The sequence below is a fragment of the Gracilinanus agilis genome, chromosome 3 (genome assembly GCF_016433145.1).
Source record: "Gracilinanus agilis isolate LMUSP501 chromosome 3, AgileGrace, whole genome shotgun sequence".
In the NCBI taxonomy this organism is placed as follows: Eukaryota; Metazoa; Chordata; class Mammalia; order Didelphimorphia; family Didelphidae; genus Gracilinanus; species Gracilinanus agilis.
In genome coordinates, this window is record NC_058132.1 from 279,663,775 (window position 1) to 279,682,481 (window position 18,707).

At 38.1% G+C, this 18,707-nt stretch overlaps 1 protein-coding gene across 1 annotated transcript in view; it reads right to left on the reverse strand.

The window, feature by feature from the left end:
* LYPD6 (LY6/PLAUR domain containing 6) overlaps positions 1 to 17,351 on the reverse strand; it is a 28,272-nt gene extending 10,921 nt beyond the window's left edge. The window contains exons 1-2 of the mRNA XM_044666593.1: positions 17,234 to 17,351; positions 4,431 to 4,529 (exon numbers count right to left, since the gene is read on the reverse strand). Coding sequence (XP_044522528.1) covers positions 4,431 to 4,529; positions 17,234 to 17,351 — 217 coding nt within the window. The remainder of the gene's footprint in view (positions 1 to 4,430; positions 4,530 to 17,233) is intronic.
* Between the last annotated feature and the right edge of the window lie 1,356 nt (positions 17,352 to 18,707).

Genomic DNA, 18,707 nt, shown 5'->3' on the forward strand with positions numbered 1-18,707 from the left:
GCTTTCTATCCACTGAACCAACTAGCTGCCCCTCCAGTTCATTTTAATCCAAGGGAACATGGAGGTTGGGGATACACCAGGATTCCTGCTGAAAACAGTAGGCATCTTTATAAATGAAAAAAAAAAAACAGTGCAAGAAAGTGGCATTCAACAGAGATGGTCATGCTAATGGAAAGTGTGAAATCTTTCAGGATATACAGTGTGAAAATAGAATGGATTCTAAACCCTGACAGCCTGACGGTCCATGAAAAAAAAAATTAGCAGCCCAATTGGTAAGAACTTAAAACATATCAAAAATAAATTGCTGGAAAAGTTCTTACTGAAAAGTATTTCTGAGCTTGAGATACTCCAGGTTCTATTCTTTTCACCAAAACAGATCAAGATGCGGTCCAAAGAATTGGTCAGCTTGCATTGCTGCAATCTGTCATCACGTCCCTGAAGTACCAGGTGTGTAGTCACATCCAATTCTGCCATGGTTGCATGAACACACCCACTGTGAAAGCTTTTGTAGTTAATCATTCTGCACTTAGGGTTTGGGGATTTTTTTCCCCCTGGAGGTAATTAGCCATTAGACTTACTAAAAGACATTTTTCATGTCAAGGGGTCAATGCCTTCTAGAAAGGGAAGAGGGTGGGGCAGTAAGGGAATGAAAAAAGGAGACTAATTTGGCTCAGCAAAAAATGGGAGAAATAGCATATCTTGGATTATCGGTTATTGAAAACAAGTCAAACAGCCCTGACTGAATGGTAAAACGACTGAATATAGGCCATTTATGCCTGGGAGCCAAGACTACTGTTCTACATAACTATTCATTCCTACTTGGCTGTCTCACACACAAAATAAACAAAGAGCAAAGGTTTAAATGAGATGGGGAATTTATTCAAAATTAAAAGAAAATTCTGTCCCCTTAGAATATATTCTTGTATGCAATGTTTTTCGCACCCTAAATTAAATGAATATAATTTTAAATTATAGATTTTTCTAATGGTACATCTGAATTTAATCATAAATAGAGAAAGCAATGCCCCTGAGAATTTATCTACACAAAAGAGGGAGCGTGGTGTTGTTGATGGAGCATTGGACTTAAACTCTGGAAGACTGGGATTCAAATCTTGCCTCAGGTACTTATTAGCTGTGTGTGAGTCTCAACAAGTTATTTAACATTTCTGTGCCTTATTTTCTTCCCCTGTAACATGAGCAGGCTGGATCCAATAACCTCAAGGACCCTTCCAGCATGAAATCTATGATCCTATTACTTGTGCATGTAGGTGTATTTTCATTTTTCATTCTTTTAAACATATAGTGAAGGCACAATTCTTGTAAATCTATCTTGGGCAACCAGGACAAGAAGTTGTTGTTGTTATTGTTGGTGGTGGTGGTGGTGGTTTGTTTGGCTTTTTTTTTAAACCTCATTGATTTAGAAGCATGAAACAAAGCTGTGGATTTGAGCTCTGGCTCATTAAGCTAAAAAGCAAGAGTAGGACGGATGACTACTAGTTGGGCAAACTGGCCAACAGCAAATGTAAACAATGAAAGAACTTTGAGTCGGCTGGTCACAGACAGGCAAGTGCCAAAAGCTGGGGCAATGAAAGATTCACTAGTGTTCCTGTTACCACTGCTGAGGGCTTCAGGGTACGAGCTAATTATTCTTATCTACTCACCTCTCTGGAGCCTATTACAATCACACTTAGACCCTTGAACAAAGATAAGAAGGAAGGAGGAAGATACCACACTGGCACACACCAGTGGGAAATATTCTCCCTAGATTTCAGACTTATTTAAAAATAAAAGATTATTTCAAAACTAAATCTGATAGAATTACTGATTAAATCTTAGTCACATTCTTCCTACAACCATGAGAATTTATTCATTAATATGGAACAAAGTCTTATCAGCGTGTGAAGGGATAAATGGGAAATGAATGAAGGTCTGGCTGCTAAGGACAATTATCTTCTGCTGCCTTTAAATCTTTAGAAAATGTGAGGGCATCTCATAATAAACAGGGATCTATCTGATTCAAGAGCCCACAGGAATATGAAGTAATCTCTGAGAATCCAGAGACTAATATATATAGTAGGAGCCTTATCCAGGCTTGAGTTCTTTTTCCTTTTCTTTGCCCTGTGTGTCTAAAATCTCCACCTGAAATTGAACAGAGGGTACTGAAAGATGGTCTTCATTTCATGAATGATGAAATATTCATATCTTGTTTGCAGCACTGGTAAAAGATTTGCAGGGGAAAGATAATGCAAAGAGCCACAAAAATAAGGTGCCTTTGTGCCTTTCCCTTCATTGCAGTTACTATATTCTCCCTAGCTCCCATCATCACAAGTAATGGAGAATTTGTTGGCAATTGTGAAGACTTTGGCAGTGTCTATATCAGTGGTTCCCAAACTTTTTTGGCCTACCACCCCCTTTCCAGAAAAAATATTACTTAGCATCCCCTGGAAATTAATTTTTTTAAATTTTAATAGCAATTAATAGGAAAGATAAATGCACCTGTGGCCATCACTGTCCCCCTGGATCGCTGCAGCACCCACCAGGGGGCGGTGGTGCCCACTTTGGGAATCACTGCTCTATATGATGGAAAATACTGAAATGAAGAGTTGGTAGAAGAGTTAGCTAGGTGTAGTGGTGTGTGCCATAATTCCAGTTACCAGAAAAGCTGAGGCAGGTAGATCCCTTGAGCTTAGGGGTTCTGAGCTATAGTGAGAGATGCCCATCAGGCAACCACCTGGTATTAAAAAGATAAGCCACTGCCAAAAGGGGCCACCAGGTTGCCAAAGGAGGGAGAAGATGTAGCCTAGATCAGAAAGAGACATGGCCAAAGCTTCCATGATGATGAGTTCCGGGGCTGGGCCCATGAGTAGCCCCTGTGTTTCTAGCCTATGTGAGAGAGACCCAATCTTGAAAAAAAAAGGCAAATATGATGTATTTAGTCAGTTCAACAACCAAATCTAATCAATAGGAAAGGTAGTATGACTAGAATGGAAGTAAACTGATTATTCCATTGGTAGTTGAAACTTGGAGCAATGAAGTAGTGCAGTGGTTGAGTCAGAAAGACCTGAGTTCAAATATGGCCTCAGATACTTGTTAGCTATGGGACCCTGTGCAAATCACGTAACTTTTTGCCTCAGTTTCCTCATCTGTAAAGTGCACTGGAGAAGGAAATGGTAAACCACTCCAGTTTCTGTGCCAAGAGTTGTACACAACTGAAATGACTGAACAAGAGTGAAGATAAAACTCCCAATGAGAAAACTCCCAATGACGATCAGCATTTTTTTCTGAAACTTAATAGTTTTAGAGCTATCTGAAGCACTAAGAGATTAAATGCCTTGCCTAGGATCATACAGTCGATCTGTAAATGGCAGAACTTGAACCCTGATTTCCTTATTCTAAGGTCTCTTCCCTTCCATCTTAGAATCAATACTATGTATTATTTCTAAGGCAGAAGAGCAGTAAGGGCTAGGCAATGGGGGCTAAGTGACTTTCCCAGGGTCATATAGCTAGGAAATATCTGAGGTCACATTTGAACTCGGGATCTCTCCTGTCTCTAGGCCTGGCTCTCAATCCACTGAGCCACCTAACTGACGCTAAGGGCAATTTTTTATCCATGTTCATTTCTAATCCATTGGACCTGAAAAATGTCATTAAAATGTTCCTTACATTATGCACCTCCCTTTCATCCCCATCCCCACCTAAAAAAAAAAAGAAAAAGAAAAGAGAAAGAAAAAGAATCAACTTATTATTGGATAAATGGCTAACCCAGCAACTAACTGCTTTTCCTGCTTGAAGAAAGGCCATGTAAATGAGGTCATCTTCTTCCCAGTCTGAGTATCTAGGCCAATTTTTAATTTACCAAATTGGCATCTATCCCTCACTCTTAAGCTAACACAGTTTTAAATTTAGAGCTTTAATGCATTGAGTATATTTTTTTAAAAACCCAGCATTCTCATGAAATCACAGGACAGAAATGCCCAGCTCCATAACTGATGAATGGAACCTTTATGTGAACATCAATGCACAATTTGCATGGAGGCATTTGCTATGCAGTGATTAATGCTGTAAATATTAGAGTGACAGATAGCATCCAGTAGCTATAGCCATCCTATTTCTGGCTCTGCCTTTCCCCCGGATCTAAGACTTCTAGAACATCATTTAAACTTTTCTGTCCCTCACTGACCATCTATAAAATGGAGGTAACCTCATTTCCAAAGTTTGCACTTCAGCTTATGCCTAGGCAAGTCACAGAGGAAAGGCACAATAAATGAGTGAAAGGAGGTAAAGCAGCTTCTAGCAGCTCCACAAAGCCGAGAAGTGTAAGGACATCTCTTTCAACATTTTTTCTGAACATACGATGATGAATGCAAATCAGAGCCTCTGTCTGCAAGTGATCAGCCCTTCTGAACCCATTTTCCTGCCGGTAGTTTTACCTCGAGGACAGTAGATATCGGGAGCCCATCGGTTGCATTCGTAATTGTCTGCCGCCTTTTCACAGGTGAAACACTTAAATCCACCAGGATATGGGGTGGCTACAAAAAAGACCAAGATAAAAGATTACCATTTGCGGTTGGGTGTGAAATCAAATTCTATCCAGTTGGTAATGATTTCATTTTCAAAAAGCATGCCCAGCTTTTCAATGTTTACCATTTTTATTATCGACTTTTAAGACTCCGTATTTCTAAAAGGTGAAGAACATTCATTTTTGGTTGATCTTTGCCCTGGCTGGAGAATCTTATTTGTGTGGCCTTTGTAGATAAAAGGTCTGCTAGGTATTCAGCTAGCCTATCCCAGTGAGCCTTCAGAAACATGCTTCAGGGCCTTTTGAGAGATCCACATTTTTTATTTTTTGAGGGGAGAGAGAAGAGATTGGAAGAAGAGTGTGACTTGTTAGGCCCACCTAATGCTCATCTTTATTCCTCCCAAGATATCAGAGAATAGAATTAATTCCAAGAAGCCTTCTTCAAACTACACATCAAATTCCTCACCTCACAGATCTCTCTCTGACTTCCTAAAAAGAGCTTTTAATTATATCATAATTGCCCTTAAACATAAGCTCCTAGAGGGCAAGTATTATATTATAGTCTTAGCATACCAGGGTTTTCATCCTGATATTCATCAGGAAAGGTCCACAAAAGGGCTGTTTGCTACAAGGTTCCCCTTCCTTTTCACACAGCAGTTTTATTTACTGCTAAGATTGTCAACAGCCACTAGATCATGACTGAAGAGCTTTGAATTCCATAAAACTAAATTCCACCTTTTCCCCCCTCTTGCAGCATTGAAAGGTATTCTTAACCTTTGTGTATGTGTCATAGATCCCTTTGGCAGTCTAGTGAAGCCAATGGACTTCACAGAATAATGCTTTTAAAATGCATAAAATAGGGGCAGCTAGGTGGCTCAGTGAACAGAAAGCCAGTCCTAGAGACACGAGGTTGGTTCTAGGTTCAAATCTGGCCTCAGATACTTCCTAGCTATGTGACCCTGGGCAAGTCACTTAACTCCTATTGTCTAGCCCTTATGAATCTTCTCTCTTGGAACCTGCACTTAATATTGATTCTGAGAAGGTAAGTCTTTTCAAATAAAAAATAAAATATATAGAAATACAAAGGAGGCCAATTAGTTTGAAAAACAGTTAACTTTAGCAATATCTATCTCTACTTATACTCCTATATAGGTAAAGAGTTATCCATCTCTAAATACACATAGGGATAGATTGATACATATATACTTAGATATATATGTATGTGTATATATACATATATATGAAATAGATCTATATAGGTCTATATCTCTCTGTCTCTCCATCTATCTGTCTGTCTATCCATCTATCTATCTATCTATCTATCTATCTATCTATCTATCTCTCTCTCTCTCTCTCTCTCTCTGTCTGTCTGTCTGTCTGTCTGTCCTGTCTATCTATCTATCTACATAATTACTGAGTAGCTAAGTGGTACAATGGATAAAAAAAAAAAACAGGTCTGGAGACAGGATGTCATCTTCATGAGTTCAAATCCAACCTCAGATACTTACCAGGGGTCAGTTAACCTTGTTTGCCTCAGTTTCCTCATCTATAAAATAAGCTGGAGAAGGAAATGACAAACCACTCCAGTATCTTTGCCAAGAAAATCCCAGATGGGGTCACGAAGGGTCAAATATGACTAAAATGACTGAACAACAATAACATCTATCAACAACTTTTTAAAATGGAAAACCCCTGGGAGTTAGAAAACATTTGGTTTCAGGGAAACCCAAGTCCAAGTCCCAACTTCAGTAGATGAACATTGGGCAAGATAATTAACTCTCAGGCTCAGTTTCCTCATCTGTTAAATGGAGAAGGTATTGCTTATACCATCAAACCCACTGGACCATTGTAAGGATCAAAGGAGAAAGCACGGCAATCCTCGATAATGTGAAAGCACTTTATAAACATGATCTCCTCCCCCAAATTCCCCAGACTACTTGAAAGTTGCAAACTCTAGAAATACTGCAGATACAGCAACCTATTGTTCTCCTTTGCAGATGGCTGAGTCATACTCCTGAAATAATCATCCCCCTGTAAATTACTTTGCCCACATGGAACCAATTAAGAACGTTATTGACCATAAATGAAGGAGGAGGCGGCCGCTAAAGGCCGCCGTTATGAGCCAGATATAACAGATTTTCACCTTGCCCAGAGTAACTATCCATCCAAGCACAGAACTGACTGTGAAGACATCTGATATGATTAAAAAAGCGTAAAAAAGGAATAACACAATACTAACAAAAGCATTTCATGCAAACCTCCTTCCTGGTCCACTGCTCAGAATATCACTAGGCATTGGGGGAACTCAATTACTTTTTTTTTTTTTATCCAATTTCCTTCATTGGACTTTTCCCAAATAAAAGTTGAATATCACTTGTTGGATATGTCATAGAAAAGTTTTCTATTCAGGTCCGCGTTGGACTAGATGGCCTCCAGCTCCCTCCGATCTCCAAAATTCTGTGAACTTTGAAAGATTCATGGTTTTATTGTATTTGTGATCCCTCTACAAAGAGGGACAACAATTCCTTCTTGTGTCAGTTGGCCTGCTTGCTATAGTTGAAAAATTCATCACCTGGAGGCCAAGCTCCTGGTGATGTACATCTCTGAACTCCGAGGTGGGTTCTCAGACAACAGACATAGATTCCAGGCCTGAACTTGAAGCGTTGCCAGCTTGGGAGGACAGGTCCGAGCTTGTGCTGTAATTACATACTCTACAAGAATTCTCTGTTACCTGGAGCCACGATGGAGCATTAGAGGGGGACATTAGGACTCGGAAACTACGATTTCAAGGTGACGATAATAATAGTGAAAGATAGTTAACTATCCCTCCACAAGGGCAGATAATTTCCTTTCAACAAATAAGATTATTCTGTGTGCCTCTGCACATATAATTTGTATCTCTCCATCAGATCTCTTATTAAAGAGGATAATGCTTTAAAAAAAAAAGAAGAGATCATTCCATATGGACAAGTTTACACTGGAAAAATTTACAACATACAGTTCTCAAATTCATATTAGAGAGTATATTTCATAAGTTTTGAAATTCACAGAGGACCTTCTATTTTATGTACTATCTGAAAAATCCAAAGCACAGCAACAAATACAGAATAATCATTCTATAAATATGTGTTGGGTTTAATTGAATCAAAAGAAAAATGGAACAAAGAATCCTAGGTATGTGCCCTAATTTTAGAAACTTAAAAAAAATAGTTCTGCTGTCCAAGCTTAAATAACAACCCCCAAAGTATAGAGGATCCCAAAGGACATAGGATCTTTAACATTCTGCTTATGCAATCTAAAGAGGAACTAAGAAGGAGTTTTGAAAAATATGTAAATGACATGTCAAGGGACAGCATTCCTCTCGAAGTGATCATCACATCCGCCAAGCTTTATGACTGCAACCTAGCCAGACTACTTCAATCGACATGATAAATTCACTGGGGCATCTAATTTTATCTGTCTGTCACTGCAGCCAGTGAAAGGTTGGCTGGAATGTTGGATTAGGTACTCCTGGACCCTTTCCCACTCAAGAGATAAATTGAGAACTTTGAATGAAGATTGAAGATCCGAGTGCACTGAGAATAAACGTATTGAATACCTGGCCATTAATAAAGCGCAGTACGCATGCACGTGGGTTATTTAATGGAATCTTAACCTCGAGATTTCTCTCAGCAAAACTCTGGTAACACATTAGATTAAATTAAATGGATTTTTCCAGATGCTGTCATCTTTTGCCTCAGCAGGCCTAAGCTCTGAAAGTAACACAACCTCAGCAGAAATTCAAATAGGAAAGTGAGCTGCGAAACTCTATAGGGGAAGAAGGGACCTACGCTCAGTGCTCTTATCTCTGAATGTTTAAGTTAAGCAATGGATGTGTAAGTCATGAATATGACATGGCAGTTGACCAAATGAGCTCCTTTTCAGACATTTTTCTATTATAACCTTACATTGTAGCATTATAAATTTTCCCAGTTGCATTGGATTTTCCACATCTATATTTCAAAACCTACTTTTGGGTACAATTGTTATTTGTTCCTGATAGTACCAATGATAAAACAAAGAAATAATTAAGCCTTTATGACTATTCCATCCTCTCCAGTGGTGTCCTATGCCTTGTGATGGATTGTAGGTATAAGTCACTAATTCTTTTTATTTTAAGCCCTTGCTTTCTATCTTAGAATCAACATAGTTTATTGGTTCCAAGATGCAAGAGTGGTAAGGGTCAGGCAATGGGGGTTACCTAACTCATCCAGGGTCTCACAGCTATTAAGTATCTGAGGTCAAATATGAACCCAGGATCTCTTGTCTCTAGCCCTGGCTCTCAATCCACTGAGCCACCCAGCTGCCCCCAAAAGTAACTAGTTCTAACCTAGTCCAGAGAAAGTGGCAAAACCCTTCCCTTAGAAAGGATTTCTATTAAAATAAATTCTATTTCTGGTCTTGTATGTGAACAACTGTCTTCTGTAATGTGCTAACTGATACTATATCTGATAAAGAAGGGGAAAAATGGAGAAGGAAAGAGGCTCCTCAGAGATGTACCCTATTTTCTCTTTTGTTACTTCAAAGCAACAGCAGAAGCAAGGAGAGTTTCAAATTGTTGTTGCCACAGCTGTGAATGAATCGAATTTGGCTCTTGATCACAGAGTTCCTAAGCTTAGTACTCAGTATTTCAGGGCAGAAGTCCTTGGTCCCTCAAGAGAAGGTGATTGTAAAGCAAGAAAAGAAACTCCAGAGTGCCCAGTTACTTCCTGTAACATTATCTTCCCATTAACTCCGGTGGTCAGCAATGCTTCAACCTGCCATAATTCATTTGTAAGGCTTTGGAAGGGATTCAGGCTTTGTTCGAATCTCTTGGAATTTCTAACTGGGCAATGGACAAAGGCCTTTAGTTACTGAAAACTGCTGGAAAAAAGGAAACCTTTTTAAACGTGTGCTGATGTGGAAAGCATATACACTTTTAAAAATTCTTACAAAAATTCATTTCCATATTTCTCAGAACTAGGATGTAAACATCAAAATGGAAGAAATCTAATCTCTGCCTATTCCCTTCTCCATATACTCACCAAAAAGAAAAGAAACATTCAACCGAATTTTAACCACAACTACTTAAATTTAATTCTAATGATAGAATGAAGGCTATTGACAACTTTACGAAAAAACCTCCACTCTAGAAGCCTTCAATAGGTTTGTGAATATATTCCACTGGCCTTGTGCCTGGTGACGATGATGATATAAAAGTTAGAGCCAGCTCTGTCATCTACATGCTCACAAGAGAGGTTTTCAACATTCATCCTATTAAAAGGGAATTAAACTCTGGTCCTTCATTTCCATAGAGTTTATTAATATTTACTTGAATAAGAGAAAGCAGGCAGATAGAGAAAAAAGCCTATTTCTAACTAGCCACATGAGTGCTTCTCCACATGGCTCTCTCAGCCACCTTTCTTTCACCGCGTGCCTGAGTGAATAGAGCCCCCACTTCCTGGAACCCTCTCTTTTATATATTCTCCTTTACCCCGGATCCCCAGGTCCCTGTCCTGTGACCCACACTGGAGCGCACTGACTTGACATCGTGCATGCAGTACACAGGTAGGACCTCAGTACATGATCCTGGGAGGGGGTTCCCTTCACACAATCCAGAGAAATATTGGGCATTCTGAGAAAAGATTGATCTTCCAAGGAAAGGAACAGCTTCATGGAAAATAGCTATGGCAACTTAAGATATCAAAATCATCTATCCTTTATTCAGTCAATCAATAAACATTTATTAAGTGCATACTCTACGCCAGGCACTGTGCTAAGTGCTACTGAATTTGACAACTAGATAAGTAATTTCTTTGTTCTTAACAAGTTCCTCTTCTGAAATAATTTATAGACTGAGCTTTGTAATTTTGAACACAAAAATGCAAAAACAATAACAAATTATATATTAGAATGTCATTTTACTATAGGACCTAATCTCTGAAAGTCACAAAATTTCTTTATTTACAAAGCCTCAGAAGGCCTGGAAATCAGAGAACTAAAAAGATGTGCAGATAATAATAATAAAGAGGTAACATTTATATAGCACTATAAGATTTATAGAGCCTTTGTTTAATCTTCTTTCATTTGATTCTCACAGCTATTCTATTAACTAAGGTGCTATAATTAATCCTTCTTTATAAATAAGTAAATTGAACCTTAAAGAGGTAAGTGACTTGCTCAAGGGCAGCTAGTAAGTATTTTAGAAGGGATTTAAACTCAGGCCTTCCTGACTCCTGACAATGGATAAGAGTGCTAGGCGTGGAGTCAGGAAGAGTTGAGTTCAAATATGACTCAAACATTTACTAGCTGTGTGGCCCTGGGCAAGTCACTTAAGCTTTTTTGCCTCAGTCTTCTCATCTGTAAAATGAGCTGGAAAAGGAAATGGTAAGCCCTTCCAGGATCTTTGGCAACAGTCAGCCACTACTGAAAACAACCAAAGAACTTCCTACTTCCTGACTTTAGTTCCAAAACATTATCCATTGTGCCATCTAGCTTCCATGGAATCAGCTCTGAGATAGTAAATTTTCTTTTCTTTTCTTTTCTTTTCTTTTCTTTTCTTTTCTTTTCTTTTCTTTTCTTTTCTTTTCTTTTCTTTTCTTTCCTTTCCTTTCCTTTCCTTTCCTTTCCTTTCCTTTCCTTTCCTTTCCTTTCTTTCATTTTCTTTTCTTTTCTTTCCTTTTCTTTTCTTCTTTATCTCTTTCTTCCCCCTTTTTCTCTCCTACCTCTCTGTCTGTCTGTCTCTGTCTGTCTGTCTCTCCCCCTTTCTCTTTCTGTCTCTGTCCCTCTCTGTCCCTTTCTCTGTCTCTCTCTCTGTGTCCCCCTCTCTCTTTCTCTGTCTGTCTATCTGTCTGTCTCTCCCCCCCTTTCTCCCTCTGTCTCTGTCTCTCTGTCCCTGTCTCTGTCTTTCTCTCTCTCTTTCTGTCTCTCTCTGTCTCTGTCTGTCTCTTCCCTTCTCTTCTGTCTTAAAACTAATACTGAGTATAATTTCCAAGGCAGAAGAGTGGTATGGGCTAGGCAATTAGGATTAAGTGACTTGCCCAGGGTCACGTAGCTAGGAAATATCTGAGGTCATATTTGATGCCAGAACCTCCTGTCTCCATGCTTGACTGGAAACTAAATCCACTAAATCACTTAACTAACCCCAAATGATGAATTTTAAAACCTTTTCTTTAATAATTGCACAATCTCTGAAGAACTGAAATTAAAAACAGGCCAAAAGATAATTACAAGATTCTTAGTAGACACAAGCTGGCCATAGCACATTATAATGAAAAGTGTTACAAAAAACATTAGAGTGGGGGCAGCTGGGTAGCTCAGTGGATTGAGAGGCAGGCCTAGAGATGGAGGTCCTAGGTTCAAATCTGACCTCAGACACTTCTTAGCTATGTGACCTTGGGCAAGTCACTTGACCCCCATTGCCTAGCCCTTAACACTCTTCTGCCTTGGAGCAATACCCAGGATAAGGAGATGAGCTGGTCAGGAAGTGAGAAAAGGGAGTAAGAAGTGGACAATCCAAGTGATAGCTTGGCATCCATGAACTATTAAAAGGTCTATAAAAGAGGTCTCTAGTGTATTGAGTAGATCACCTATGAAAGGAAATGGCCAAGAATGGCATAAAATGGGAAGGGGAGAGATGGTTGCACCCTATGTCAATGGGGGAAATCTCCCATTAATATGATCGTGAATCCATCAGAGCATTGAAGTTCCTTTCTAATACTGATCTCAGTTATTACAATCTGACAATTATTCAGGGCTTGCCAAAAAACAGATCTACACTTAATTAATCCATTTTCAGCAAAAAACATGCAATCTCCACACCCCAATAGGCATCACCATTGTTCCTCTTGTTCAAATAGATGGTTGAAATCTCACATTATGGAATTCTGGCTAAGTAGTTTTCCCCATAGACACTGTTCATTTCACCTCCTGACTAAATCTATACACATAAAATGGAGAATTAGACAAAATTTTAAAATACTCAAAAATCAAAATGAAAGGAAGTGTGGTATAATAAATAGGTCATCGGATTTAAAGTTAGGAAGGTCTAGATTCAAATTCCACATCAGATACTTTACTAACCTTTATGACCTTGGGTAAATCAACCAACCTTTCTGTTCCTCATTTTGTAAAATGGAAGAAATGTATTTAATGGCCTTTGGAACTTAGCACAGTGACTAGAACAAAGAAGGTGCTTAGAAAATCCTCAGTGGCCTCACTCTAAGGTTCTTTTTAGCATCTTTTGCCTGAAACACATTTGTAAGAGTTAATATATAGAAAACTGCCTATTCAGTCACGTCTGACTGTGAAGATACTTGAGTGTTTTGCCATTTCCTTTTCCAGCTCATTCTACAGATGAGGAAACTGAGGTAAACATAGTTAAGTGGCTTGCCCAGGATCACAGAGCTAGTGTAAGTGTGGAATTACACTAGTAAGTATCTGAGTATTGTAAGTGTGGAATTACACTAGTAAGTGTGGAATTACACTAATAAGTATTGAACTCGGGTCTTTTTGACTCTGGGCCCGGTATTCTCTCCATCTATCTGCCCATGAAAGGCTGACTATAAAATTCCAATCTAAAAATGGTTCGATGTCCCTCTATCAAGTATTGAAATACATTTAAGACCATTCAGTACCCAAAGGGTCAAGACATCTTTGAAAGAGGACTTTTAGTAATGACATTGTCTCTGACTTGAATTTAAAAGAATAAATCCTTGCCCAGAAGAGAAGTAATTCTATTGTCTTTCTCTGCATTTTAAACTCCTATCAGAGATATTTTCAAGGCCTTTGCATCTCCTGAGCACCTTACATAGATTTACAGTTGGATTTATTTTTTTGCCTTCGGTTATTAGAGGGAGCATTATATTTACATTTTTAAATCTATAAATCATTCTCCCCATTTGGGCAGTGCTGCCAAGAGATCACTGGGTTTGGAGTTAGAGATCATAGATTCAGAACTAAAAGAAATCTCAGAGATCAAATCTAAACCTTCTCATGGTACAGATGAGGAATCTGAGGCATAGACAGGTAAAGTGTTTTGTTCCAGGTCAGAGAGCTAGTCATTGCTTGAGGCAAGAGCTGAATCCATGTTTTCTCAGTTCCAAACTCCAAGTTCCTGGCACCAAGTTTTATCTATTATGCCACCTAGAAAGGAAGAGCTGGGTTCTCATCCTGACCCAAATAAGAGTAGGTAAATTACTCTTGCATCCTCAGTTTCCCCATCTGTTAAATGAGACTAAGAATATAACTTATTTCATAGGTCTATTATGATGATCAAATGAAATATGGATATAAGGTACTTTTTTTTCCCAAAAAAACTTAAAGCATTATTTAAAGGGAAACTTACTGTTGTCATTATTACCAATCAGCAAATGTTCACATTTCCTCAGACTATACTTTGTAAATGATTGTGGCAGAAGTGATTTAGGGATTAAATTATTGATGTGACCACTTCTTTCTCCTCTTCACTTTATTTGGGTAGATACAACCTTGGAGAAGCTTTAGCCTGGGGCCAATGTATTAGAGTAGGCATCCCTACGCTTGTCCTGTTGCTATTGTAGTAAGGAAAATAGGAAATTAGTAATAGATTGATAAGATATAGAATTTTAGAAAGGCGTCGTCTCTGAGACTGCAGGCAAGAGAGAGAGTTCTGGGCATGAGCTTGGAACTTTGAAGGAGAGAGCAAGCAGGAGTTCTGAGCAGTTAGTTGGTCTCCAGCTTAGGGAGAAGACAGACCAACTAAATCTGTCTCTCTGGATCTATCTCTGCTGCTGACAGGAAAGAGATAAAATTCTGGGATCATCTGGAAGGGTTTTCCCTTTCCTTACTGTGAAATAACATGGAGGAGAAGAAGCCAGCAGATCTGCTGTGTTGGAGAACTGCTTGTGAGAGGAGAAAGACCAAAGGCCTGCTTGCCTGAGCTCTGAGCTATCTCAGAGCTACACTCTAGGAGTCAGCCTCTGATACATTGGGCTAACGGACTTTGTTTACTTGGAGACACTTTTTACTATAAATAATTGATTCCCTTATATAAGGATTTAGTTAGCTTTAGTCAGATAGTGTCTTGGGTTGTTTAGTAAGTGATAGCAGTTCCGAGTAGCTTCAAGAAACAGAAGACTTTGCCGAGTTGGTGGATATTTAGTTTCCCCTTCGTGTTAAGGTTTTCCTTGTTTCTAATCCTTATATTCATATTCTTTAAATGCAAATAAATGGATTTTTATAGATATATTTAGTCTCTAAGTAGTCGTGTACTAGCCTAGTAAAGGGAAGTCTCTCCTGGCTTCAGAGGGAGAGCTGAAAGATACTTTGTGATCATCAAGCAAACTATTCTATCACAGTATCCTCTTTAAGAACATCTTTTATATACTTTATTATTTCACTACCCCCCTTACTACTGAATCTGCATGTGCCCAAGTCAAAGTGTCTTTTATAAACACATACCCTGAATGTATTTATATATACATTTATTTTAATATATTTATATATTTATACACATTGTTTATTATATTTATTCATCATCATTAAATATTTATATATTTAATTCAATGGGTCATATATAACACGTTAAGTTAAATATATAAATATATAACATATAACATAAAATATATATAACATATATAAACACATTAAATATATAAATAAATGTATATTATATATAAGGCATATATATATATATGGGTCAGTTATATATACAACATTCAGTTATATATATTTAGAAATTTTATATATATACATATACATACATATATACTATATATGCATATACTAGTATATGCATCTATACACACATACATATACACACATATATAAATTATATAAAATAAAATAAAAATATATGCATATATAAAACGGAATGCTACAGACCCTGATCCACACCACTCCTTATTCTGAGGGCTCGTTGTACATAGGACTGACTCCGAGTGCTCCAAAGCTATGCCAGCCAAATGCAAGTTCTGACAGGTCCTGTTGAGCTTAAGAGGTTTCATGTACAGGCCAAGCGCTGGACTATTTGTCTGTTGCCCGAGGACCAGTTCAAGTAATCTTAAAGAGGTTCACTCCAGAGGATAATGAATTTCTTTCAGACATAATTCATGAAAATCATTGTGTGAGGCACAAAATGGTTATATTTTGTGTAGATGGAATTCCTACCATATTAAAATAAATGGAACAGGAAAAATACATTATTTAGGATAAAGGTCAAAAAAACAGTCTGGAAAAAAAGAATCTTTTTCTCCTCTTTGTATGGAACGGAAAAGAAATGACCAGCCCTATAAGGCTAAGCAGGGTGACTAGTGTCCTATTTATATAGTTAACTAATATTCAGCTCCAGGCTGAATGAAATCAGATGCAAGAAGCCAACACATTATAGTATTTTCTGGACATTGATAGTGACTTGGTACTGAGAAAATGGAAGCAAAATTCCAAATCTCTAAGCTAACTACCTAAATTAAATTATCAAATTCAGATCTAAATTAGAAGAGAGAAGTCTCTAAATATTTAGTATTTCAGAAAGCACCGATGAATGAAGAATGTGTTTAGAGGCAGGAACAATAGCAGTAGAAAGACATACTTATGTCTACACATACACTCAACTTTTCACAATGGGGGCAAGAGAGAAGACCAACAAACAGAAATATACTGAAGGGAACAAAAAGTAGATTGAATGAATGAATTGGCTAATTAATGAATGAATGAACAAGCAGATACCAAACCCCTACTATTAGAAATAGGAAGAGACCCTGGAGACACAAATACTAAGGTAAGATATCTCTGCCCTCAAGGAGCTTATATTCTAATAGAAAGCTGCCTACATATAGGGGAATGGTAGTGAAGGAAGGAAATTTTGATCTGAAAAAATCACAAGGAATATAAGCAGAGTAATAGGACAGTCAAATTCTCACTCTGCAGTAGTAATGGAAGCACTGATTTTATTATTGCCCCCAGAACAAAGGAAAACATTGGAAGAATAGTTAAGAGTATAGTATATGCATGGGGCAGGGGAGGAAGAGAAGGTGCTCAGACTTGGTATGTCCTGGTGGATGGCAGAATGGAATATGCAGTATGCCCTGGAAACAGCTAAGTAGAGTGGTTTAGATGAGATCGCCAGTCAGAACAACTCATTCCTTTGGGAAGTATATATCCCTGTGGTGATTTCTTCAAACCTATCATCATCTTTTTCTCAATTCTTTCAGTTCTCATTCCAATAGGAATGAGATTCCCATATATGTAGGAATGAGAACTGAAAAAATAGGAAAAAAAGATGGTGGTTGGTGTGAAAAAAATAACTTTTTTTCTGAATTTCTGAAAAATCTGAATATAATAAGAAATTAATGAAGACAAGGAAGTTTTTTGAATATGAAGGAATCAATTTCTTTAAATAAATGGGACATAGGAGTCCACTTGGCTAAATGACTAAAGTCTGGCATAAAAGAGAAAGATATTTGAAAGTAGACTAATTATAGAGGAGTTAGAGAAAATGAACTTAATAGTTTGCTTTTAAAACAACAACCACCATCTCGAAATGAGTTTGCCTTCTGGAAAAGTAAACCTAAAAAATAAAGCCACTATTGTATCACCAACTTAAGCCAAGTGAAGTTTGCCCACATTGAAGGCTGCCTTGTCCTGGCCACTTTTCAACACATTTGCTTCTTGAAAACAAGTGACATCCTTTCTCAAATGTAGGAAACGTGATCTTACTTGAAGGGTGGAGGTAGATAATGTCTTTCACCGTAAAGTCTCTGGACTGGGCAGCTTTCAGACAGTCGGCCAGGAGGCTGAGGAGGAGTGCCCAGGCCAGTGCAGGCCAAGGTTCCATTGCAGACTGGAGCCTCACTCATGCAGAGATCCTGGGATCAGGCGCTCCTTATTACTGGATAGAAATTGTGACTGAAATATGAAGAAAGACATCCCATGAGCACACAGCCGCCAACACATCTCAATATCCAGTTTGAAAAAACCTCTAGAGACTTGGCTAAGTTCCTGGCACTGGGTACAGCAAAAGAGGCTAGGAAGAGAAAAGGGACAGAGGGCACGTGGGAGTGGGGCAGAGAGAGGGAGAGGTCTTATAAGACGTAATTTTAGAGCACTTATAGAATTCCAACCCAAAATGTATACTTAATCAGGACTACTAAGGTTCCCTCAGTAGCAGTCACCTCTAAAATCCCATTGAGATTGTATCAAGAGAGATTGAATTTTAATGAAACCCAGCTATTTCTTCATGGAGGCCAGAAAACAGTTGCCAGAGGGAGACAACAATTAAGCTGGGAACTAAAGTTCAGAACAGTTTCCTGGCTGATGGCATGGCCCTAGTACCATACCTAAAGTTTTGCTGAGTAATCTCAGCAGTGGAAATTTAGAGATGGGAGGCTTTTGGATTTGGGAGAAAAGAAGCATGGTCTATGTTGGTCCTCAAACCATGAATGTGCCATTAATCACAAGATTATTCTATTAGTAGAATCAGTTTTCATTTCTAGAAATCAGCTTCAATAAAATTAGCCAAAGTAGAGCGGAAAATTTAGGCAGTAGATGACAGCCTATAAACACTTTTATATAAAAAAAGAACTTGAAGCAAGAATATCTTTTTATAGGCTTGAATTAAATTCAAGTTTTATTATGAAACAATCTTATAATCCCTTCATCCTTTTCTGTTCTAGTACAACCTATTTCTTTTGTTTTTCTGTTGTTTCTTCCATTTAATTGTGAACTACCTGAGGACAGGAATTGTCTTTTTTTCCCTTTGTCTTTGACTTTTTTTGTATCCCTAGCACTTAGCACAGTGTACTTGGCATATAGTAGATGATTAATAAATGTTTCTTGACTTACTAACTCCCTAGTAGTCCTTTTTACCTTTGATTTTTTTTTCCATTTTGGGAGGGTTGTTTTTGGCTTTAGTCTCTACTTGTATCTATCTAACTATAGCTTTGCCTCAAAAACTATGTCCTAGCTTTCTGCTTCTCTGTTATTGAAATGGTCTCCCATCAGTCTCTCTGTGTTACTTCATGCAGCATCCTTGATGGAAGTAATCTTGTGCCCCTGATTATCTTCATTAATATCTTCCTAAAACAACACCAGGTCCTTCCCCATTCCAAAACCTTCCATGGCTCCCCAGTGTTTATGGGAAAATGTATAACTTCTAGATCTGATGTTCAATGCCCTTGTCAACAATATCTCC